This window comes from Arachis hypogaea, chromosome 9 (assembly GCF_003086295.3).
Source record: "Arachis hypogaea cultivar Tifrunner chromosome 9, arahy.Tifrunner.gnm2.J5K5, whole genome shotgun sequence".
NCBI classification, from domain to species: Eukaryota; Viridiplantae; Streptophyta; class Magnoliopsida; order Fabales; family Fabaceae; genus Arachis; species Arachis hypogaea.
The window spans coordinates 54,016,659-54,026,534 of record NC_092044.1 but is presented as its reverse complement, the minus strand read 5'-3'; the positions used below and the strand labels follow the sequence as shown (position 1 = coordinate 54,026,534).

At 35.1% G+C, this 9,876-nt stretch overlaps 1 protein-coding gene across 1 annotated transcript; it reads left to right on the top strand.

Moving 5' to 3' along the window:
• Positions 1 to 8,113: 8,113 nt before the first annotated feature.
• Positions 8,114 to 9,480, top strand: LOC112712976 (uncharacterized). The gene has a single exon (XM_025765801.3). It carries the CDS (start codon positions 8,362 to 8,364, stop codon positions 9,370 to 9,372), a length of 1,011 nt encoding a protein of 336 aa, XP_025621586.1. The 5' UTR covers positions 8,114 to 8,361; the 3' UTR covers positions 9,373 to 9,480.
• Positions 9,481 to 9,876: the final 396 nt, after the last annotated feature.

Here is a 9,876-nt window from a genome sequence, read left to right as displayed (position 1 = left end):
TGGTTAGTTGTCTTGGAAAAGAAACTCTCCATAATTGGATTTCCTCTGAGCCTTGGAAAAGGGATGAGGAGATCATGCTAGAAATGCTCTCTCACGTTGGATTAGGTTAGGGGTTGGGCGGATATAGTGACATGTAATCCTCCCAATACTTTGATCTATGAATGTGTGTGGTATAATCAGTGGCCAAACTTCATCTCTTCCCATGAGCAATTAAATCAAGGAATTGGGAAATTGTTCAAGCTTAGAGAGATTAGATTGCCAAGGAATTGGGATCCAATCACTTAAGATTGCCAAGGAGACCAATGAATGCATTGATTGAGGAAGAGATGAGAATGAACTTGATCCGGAAGATTGCAATATCTCTTGATCCCAATGTTCATTTTATTTTTAATTCTTACATTTACTTTTCTTGCCATTTTACTTTTCTGCACTTTATCTCTTTCTTTACTTTTGTGCCATTTACATTTCCTTGTTACTTATCACTCCAATATGATTCGTCTAACTAGGATAATCAATTAACCATTGATTGCTTAATCCGTTAATCCCTGTGGGATTCGACCTCACTCTATTGTGAGTTTTTACTTGATGACAATTCGGTATACTTGCCGAAGGGAAATTTGTTGAGAGACAAGTTTTCGTGCATCAAGTTTATGGTGCCGTTGCCGGGGATTAATTGTGATTAACAAACTACCGGTTGATTGATTTACTATATTAGACACTTTTCTTTTGTCTTTGTTTTCTTTTGTTTCTTTATTTTCTTTTGCTAACTAACTGTTTGTGATATTGCCTCACTGGGAACTTCCTCATCTGTGACAAGGAGAATTCCAATCTCCTTTATCTTGGTGATTGTTGTTTGATACAGAGTATTTTGAAGAAAAATGGAATATTGATCATCTTTTGGTCAATCAAGTTACATGGGATACTTCTCACCACCACAAAATAATTCATGTTATTATGATAATGGTGGTTGAGAATATCAAGAACATGATATGGGATGCTTCCCAGGGTCACAAAATTGTCCATATTTTGATGACTTTAATCACTACTCAAGCTGTGCCTGGAAAGATCAAAACCAAAGAAATTTCACTTATTCACAGCCCATTCATCAAGAGCCATCATCCTTAAATTATTCAACCTCACCTCCTAGCTTCTCGCATCAAAACCTTTCACCACTTGGATATGCCTCAACACAAAATTCCTTCCCACATCCATATAATTCATCTCACCACTCACACAATTCATTCTATTACACACAAAATTCTTCTCGCAGTCCACAAAACCCATATCATTACCCACAAGAGTCATACCACTCTCAAAACATACAACCACAAAACAACCAATTTCATTCACAAAATAGCCACCCTCAACCTCCAAATTCCAACCCAGTTGCACACCCTCCCCTCGAGGATAAGCTATCAAGGATAGAGAACCTACTGGCAATGCTCTTGGAAGAATCTAAGGACACGAAGACTTTCCAAGAGGAAGTAAAATCTATTATGTAGAACCGGAGGATTGCCATTAATAAGCTTGAGGCACAAGTTGGATATCTATCAAAGAAATTCACTACCCACAATTCTTTCAGTGGTACCATGGCAAACTCAAGGGAGGAATCAGAAGAACAAGAAAAAGAGGTACCCATACCAAGTGAGATTTCTATGAAGAAGGAGGAGGTTATGAGAGTATATAAGCCTAAGGCTCCATACCCACAGAGGTTACTAGTGGTGACAAAGGAACATGCAAACTCACCCCCAAAAGACTCAATGCAACATCATGTAGAAGAAAGGGAGGAAGTCAATCAAGGGAGTCCACACTACGCCAATAAAACAGAGAGTTGCATAAAGGGTGAATTCATTGAACCACCAAGTCAAGAAGCTCTTGATGAAGAGGATGCTCCAACCATCATACAACACCCAAGTACTGAAATTAAGGTGGTGAAGGCAATCAACAAAAATACCAAAAAGAGGATGGTGACCAAGAAAAGAAGGACAATATCTATGAAGAAGAAAAAGTCAACCAAAAGCCATCCCTCCCCTACCCCAACAAGCAAGTCTACTCAAGCTAACAACAAAAGAAAGCTTGCTGGGGAGAGGCACTCAAAACAAGGGGCATTAACTGGCTCCTCTTTCCTCTTGAGGTCATTCCTCTTAACAAACTGGAAGAAGAGGAAGAAAGTCATGAACAACATGTCAAGCCAATGACATTAAAAGATCACTTGTTGGGAGGCAACCCAACCGTAGGTAACATTTCCTTGCTTTGCTTAGTTTACTTTCAATAATTTGGCATATGATTGCATTCTAAGTTTGGTGTTGCCATGCAACAATTTGATTTTCAATCTTCACTGGGTACTTGCAACATTCTAAATTGAGAGTGTCACACTAAGTTTGGTGTTGCCACTTATTTTTCATGCAAGGTACCAAGCACACCACTCATTAATGCAATCAAAATGTCTCTGTTTGTATCTCTTGTGCCTTTATTGTATCCTTAATCTTGTTTGCTGAAACACATGCATACTCACACTTCATTCTAAGATATTCATGATCCATCATAGACCCCATCACCACTGTTTTAATTGTTGCTTGAGTATAAGCAAGCATTCTAAGTTTGGTGTGGGAAGGGGAAAAATAGGAGGAAAATGGCAACAACAATGAAGATGAACTACAAGGTGGTAAAGTTCCTTTTTCTTCTTACTTATTTCCAGCACTTTAAATTGCATGATTGTCTTATATTTCCTTTGTATGCATGTGTGATTACTCCTTGTGAATAAGCATAATTTGATATTTAATTTGTAACATGTTGCTATGATATCATAATTATCATCTTGAGTTTTACTTGCACCCAATATCTTTAAGAATGCAACAAAGAAATCATTCTTTTGAAAGGAAAATGTTGAAAAATTTTATAAATCATGGGGCAAGCAAAAGATTAAGAGGAGTGGAGGTTGTGATTGTATGATTGTGTATTGAGGTTGCATGTTTGTGAAAACTTGCATGGGAGCTCATAGACAGGAAATGAAGTTTAGAGAAGTATTATGGAATTTTTCAAACATCTATTGATCCAAGAAGCAGTAACAAAAGAAAACAAAAGAAAAAGAAAAACAAAGAACAAGCCCAAGGCTCTGAGCATCAATTATTAGGAAGAAAAAAAAAGAAACAAGAACTCAAAGAGTTATTGTCCTAGCTAAATGCTTGTGGTAGATTTGTATCAAAGAAAGAGGCTTGAGCAAGTAAATCCTAAGGGGTGCTTCAACACCTAATACCTTGGACCAACTGGTTTGGGAGTATTGATTGAAAGCTTATCTTAAAAAGCCGCTTTGATACATGACACCTAGAGTCGAGGCCAAATCCCAAAAGAAAGAAAAATGCTAGAGAATAAGTGTTGTTTCAAGGTGACAATCTATAAAGAGACTTCCATAATAATATTTGAATGAAAGTCCTAAGATCTAAGACTTCCAAAATGTGAGGACTAATGAGCACTGGAATCCTTGCATAAGCATACAAATTAGAGTTCACCACACTGTCACTTATTCACTTCACCCACTAAGGCATCATAAGCAATTCTTCAATACATTCCAATTAAGAGAATTCTTTGTGCATAGTTTTTTTCTTGCTTGGGGACAAGCAAGATTTAAGTTTGGTGTTGTGATGCCAGGGCATCTTGGCTAGTTTTACTAGCCATTTTTTTGTATGCTTTAGGTTGGTTTCATGCATTTTCTTAGGAAATAAGCAAGTATTTAGTTGAAAATGCAATCATACCATGATTCAAGCAAACATTATGAATTTTGAATGATTTCATGAGAATTATGCATGAATTGAATGATAAATTGGATGATGCATGATCCCATGATTAAGAGCAAGACTTTGATGCACTTTGTTTGATTGATTTCAGGTAACAAGAAGCAGAGAAGAGCCACGTTAGTGTCTACGTTAGTACTACTAACATGGCCGTTAACGTGGAGAAAAAGAGAAGCCCTAACAATAGTGAGAAAGTTAATGGCATTAACTTTGAAGAAGGAGAGCATGGAACGTTAGTGGTAAAAGTAAGCACCACTAACGTTAGCGAAGGATAAGAAGACCCACGTTAGCTTCCACGTTAGTTACATTAACGTGGGAACTAACGTGGAAGGAAAGGGAGACGCCAACATTAGTGGAAAAGGTGAACGCCACTAACGCTAGCGAAGCAAAGGAAGACCCACGTTAATGGCCACGTTAGTTACACTAACGTGGACACTAATGTGGGCAAAAGTCTCACATGGCAGCCTGACCATGCCTTCTTCAAACAAGAATAACTTGAGCCACAAAACTCCAAATGAGGTGATTCCAAAGACATTGAAAATTAGGATTCCATAGCTTTCCAAACATATATGGTACTATATGGTGGACACTAAATTTGAGGGAGAAAACATGCCCCAAAAGTGCAAAGATGAACATGGTATCAACCTGTAGTAAGGCCAACTGACCTCTTCACCTTCCAAGAAGTGTAACTCGAGCTGTAGAGCTCCAAATGATGCGCTTCCAAAAGCGTTGGAAAGTAGACATCTAGAGCTTTCCAACAATATATAATAGTATAGAGTGAATATTAAGTTTGAGCTCCAGAACCTGGCAATACTAAGCTCCTTATCGCTAGCATTATCGTGACTCACGTTTTCCAGTAACGCTAGCGACTATGCCAGTGAGCTTGTCTACTTCAAAGGAGCATAACTTGAGTTACAGAGGTCTAATTGAGGTGATTCCAGTTGCGTTAGAAAGCTGACATTCATAGTTTTCCAAAGATATATAATAGTTTATAGTGGGCATGAAATTGGAGAACAAACAAGAGGCATATTTTAAGCCCCAAAAACACCAACTGGGTAGCAAGTGTGACGTTAGCCACACTAACTTCAGCACTAACGCCACACTTGTAGCGTTAGTGTGGCTAACGGAAGCAATAAAGCCAAGTCACCCTGGACCTCAATTTGATTCACTTCTCTTTCAAGGACCACCCAACCTTAAGGAAACAAGCCCACAAGTGTAAACCAATCAAGGCCACAAGAAGCATCTAGAATAGGAATTTTCATTTAATTGTAATTTACTTTTAATTTCATTTTGTAATTTAGGAGAGCCTATATAAAGGCCTTAGTTTGTACATTCAAAAGGGGCTGGACTGGAATTCTGGAATTGGAGATTGAAGAGGGGTCTTCAGACTCCCTTCCCTCACACACTTTTTCTTCTCTTTCTTTTCTTTGTACTTTTCATTTATGAATTTGGAAGTTTCAATGTTAGTTTTAATCTTCATCTTTACTTTTCTGCACTTTCTTTCTTTTCTATTTTGGGTAGAGCAATGATCAACTAACTCTTTTCATTGGGTTAGAGAGCTCTATTGTGATTCAAAGGATCAATTGTAGTTTTTATTCTTCTTCTTTCTTTTCTCTTGATTTTACTAGAGAGCTTTCGATCTTAATTCAATTGGTTAGTTGTCTTGGAAAAGAAACTCTCTATAATTGGATTTCCTCTGAGCCTTGGAAAAGGGATGAGGAGATCATGCTAGAAATGCTCTCTCACATTGGATTAGGCTGGGGGTTGGGCGGATATAGTGACATGTAATCCTCCCAATACTTTGATCTATGAATGTGTGTGGTATAATCAGTGACCAAACTTCATCTCTTCCCATAAACAATTAAATCAAGGAATTGGGAAATTGTTCAAGCTTAGAGAGATTGGATTGCCAAGGAATTGGGATTCAATCACTTAAGATTGCCAAGGAGATCAATGAATGCATTGATTTAGGAAGAGATGAGAATGAACTTGATCCGGAAGATTGCAATATCTCTTGATCCCAATCTTCCTTTTATTTTTAGTTCTTACATTTACTTTTCTTGTCATTTACTTTTCTGCACTTTATTGCATTTCTTCACTTTTATGCCATTTACATTTCCTTGTTACTTATCACTCCTTAATGATTCGTCTAACTAGAATAATCAATTAACCATTGATTGTTTAATCCATTAATCCATGTGGATTCGACCTCACTCATTGTGAGTTTTTACTTGACAATAATTTGGTATACTTGTCGAACGGAAATTTGTTGAGAGACAAGTTTTCATGCATCAGTGGTGCGACGGAGAGTACGTTATTGTGCATTTTAAAAGGGCCTCCTTTTGGTTGCTGCGGGTGACGGTGAAGAGAGGGTTGTGGCTAGTCATAAAATTACAAAAAGTTGAGTGATATTTGATCTTTTGAGTTGTTGATGACTTTTGTCAAAGATGATTAAAAATTAGTTTATTTTATCTATTTAATACTTTTCTGTTGAGACGTTGATATTTCACCTTATTGTGTTGAGCTTTTTATTTCAAAAAAAAATTTTTAATTTTTAATAAAACAACCTATTCATTTGTCAAACGATAAATAAAATTTAATTATTCACATTTTAAATAAAATTATATAAAATTAAATATTAAAAATATTTTTTAAAAAAATCATAAATACTAAGGTAAAAGATATATATTTTACCTTTCATTATATTACATTTGCTGTAGCGGTCTCTTTTCCTAGTCAGTGAATATCGATAACATTTTTTAATTGCCTCAGAATGGTTATATTTCGTGAGAAATTTAAGTAATCATATAAAAAAGAGAAAAAGTAAATCATATTTAGATAAGAAGAGTATTAAACAACAAATTTTATAATTTATAATCATCAGTTAGCTATTATTAATATTTTTAATAGTATGAGATTATATTTAATAATATAAAATTATTTTTTTAAATTAAATACGGACCAAATTTTAATAAAATTACTGACTTCATAAATTTTCTATTTAACTATTTTAAATTTGAGCATACGTTCTGTCCCTCCATTGTTTAATTGGAATGACTTGGAAAGTCCCAAAGTTCCAGTGCATCCCAGCTAAACCTTGTCAAAGGCGTAAATCAAGGTAGCCATGCATGAACCACTCATCTCTCTCCCAAAGGCCATGGCAAGCATTTGACATTCACGTCGAGAAATGTTTTCTATTTTTTGTTGTATATTTCTTTAGTATCGTATATTTTTTCCTTTTACACACTATTGTTCTTTTTAATAGAGTTTAATTGTGATATATTGATATTATAAAATATTTTATACTTATTTATTTATATTATTTTTTTATAATTATTTAAATTATTAATATAAAAAATAATTATTTTTATTAATATAATAATATATGTGTGTAATTGTTTTATACTAATAATGTATTAATATTAAATTTTTTTTAATAATCCGACTCAAAATTGTTGAACAACTTATTGAATTGTTGAAATAACATTAATTCCTTTATGAAATGAGAATAATAAAAACAAAAAACATTATATGTACACTAAAAATTTATTACTAAATTAGTCATTAAGTATTTATATATAAATATATATATTTATTTAATTAATTAAAAATATATATTATAAATATTTTTATATTATTAGTATATTAAAAATTAAATTTCCCAAAGAAAAAGAAATAAAACAAAAAAAGGTGTAATTATAAATGTTTTTAGAGCACATATTAAATATATTAAATGTGCTGTAAAAGTATACGAAAATGTCTCATATACATAAAGCTATGTGTTAGAATTTAATATATAAGATCAAAATGAATTTAAATAGGGAAAGTACGAGGAACTAATGGAATATTTATACAACGTGTATAATTGAGGTTTATGGAGTATTAGAGATATAATCATTAGTGTTACTTTTTCTCATCAGCTAAAACTTTTGGGATGAGTGGTATCATGACATGGTATTAGAGCACTAGATCTGAAAAGTCAAGAGTTTGATCCTTAAACTCCAAAATTAGTTTAATTTTTCGGGAAGATGTTTATTATTCCTAGTACTCGAATGGTTATTCTAGATAGTATAAAAGATGTTCATTTTGTAACTCAATAACCCATTGTACACATTATACAAATAATCCATTGTCTCTCTAGCGGATCCGTTTAAATAATATATTTCATTTATGATTATGGTATTGGTTATGGTTATTGTTATTGAAAACTGAAATGCCTGCTGTTTTCTCTCCTTGTCTCTTTGTCCCTGTTTTCCCTTTATAATGCCAAAGAAGGCTCGTATATGCTCATCATCAAAAGAATCAAATTACTAAACTTTTGCCAACATTTCACTCAAAAAGGGTTAACCATCCTCCAAAATAAACCCATAAGCACTTTGGACAGATAATATTAGCCAAAGTCCAAAATTCAACAACTTGGCAACATTCAAAGCTGCAATTTTTCCACAGCAAATAATGGCAAGAAGAACACACTCCTGAACTCTCAAACATTAATCACATGGTATGAGAAACGCAAACAATCACACACAAGAAAAAGACATAGACCAGTAACAAGTATCAAACAAAAAACATGATCCCTGCTTGTTTCGGCCAACCCAACACACCATCAAGCTCAGGTATTTCCCAACAGTTACAAAACGTTGTAACACGCATATACCAAACACAACTTTGCAATAACAACAATAACACAACGTGCCTCACTCTAAGCTGGTCAAGAACACTTTTTTCTCATTCTTTAACCATTTATGCACCACAGACATTCTCCATAACCATACCTCTAAGGCCACCAACTTTCCCATTCTTCAGAACAAGACCAGGATCGAAATCCATCTACCTCGCCGGGCGGAAACAGAAGCCATCACAGAAGATCAAGATTTACTGGGATTTCTCCAATGCAAGATTCTTCCAGAACCATGCTGAGCCAGAGTCATGCTTCTACCTAGCAATATGGTGCAATGGAAGGCTTGAATTATTTCTTGGTGATCTCATTCAGAATCAACAAGCGCCCTGTGATCAGGTTCTGCTTTCCAGAAGAGAGCATGTGTTTGGAACAATGAGTTATGTGTCAAGGGGTGTGTTCTTGGGTTCTAAACATGAGATAGAGATTGAGTGCATCAATAATGGAGGGGTGTTAAGAGTGAAAGTGGACGGTGAAGTTTGCTTGGTTGTGAAGAGGCTTGCATGGAAGTTCAGAGGGAATGAGAAGATCTTCATTGATGGGGTAGAAGTTGAGTTCTATTGGGATGTGCTGCGTTGGGTGGTTAATAATAGCAATGGTGGAAATGGGAATAAACATGGCCATGGTGTGTTTGTGTTTCAAGTTGGTGATGGTGCTGTATGGCCTGAAATGGTGGGTCCAGAGAAAAGGTTGATGAGGAAGAGCTTGCCCGGAAGCACTACGGTGGGGGCACCGTCGGTGCTGCCATTGCTGTCGCCTGCGTCGAGTTCAGGAGTGTTGCAGTGGGCAGAGGAGAGTAGTGATGGAGGGCGGAGCTCATGTTCTTCATCAACAAGGTCTTGTGGTGGTAATGGTAATGGTGGTGGGTTCTCTTTGTTGCTCTATGCTTGGAGAATAGAATAAAATTTGAAATTTGGAACTTTAGTTGAATGTGAACTGTGATTAGTGAGTTTGAACTTCTCATGTATTATTTCAATGAATGAAACAAGTTTCCATGGGATTTTGAGCTTTTATGTATTCACATTAGAGTGCAATTCACTGTTGATATTGAATATGTACATTCAAATCTCTATATATTGCAGATTCATTTTTATCTTCTTAATCTGTTTCTGTTCCTTGTTATATATGTTGCTTTTGAAAATCTTTTGACATCTTTTAAAGAAATATATTTGGATATGACAGACCAAAATTTCAAACCAACATATGAAAATATTCATTTCTTGAACCAAAACAGCATAGTAGAACTTCATGGCTCTGTGTTTTATGGGACAACTTTCAATTTGTATACTTTAGAATATAATGGAATGGAAAAACTCAACTATCTAACACCTGTAATTTTCTTCCCCTCAAAGTTAGATACAACAAAACAAGATAAGAATAAATAGCATCAAATCTTGATCATTCTAC

What these genes read in the sequence shown, in the direction of transcription:
- LOC112712976 (XM_025765801.3), top strand. Translation starts at nt 8,362, where the DNA reads ATGATCCCTGCTTGTTTCGGCCAACCCAACACACCATCAAGCTCAGGT.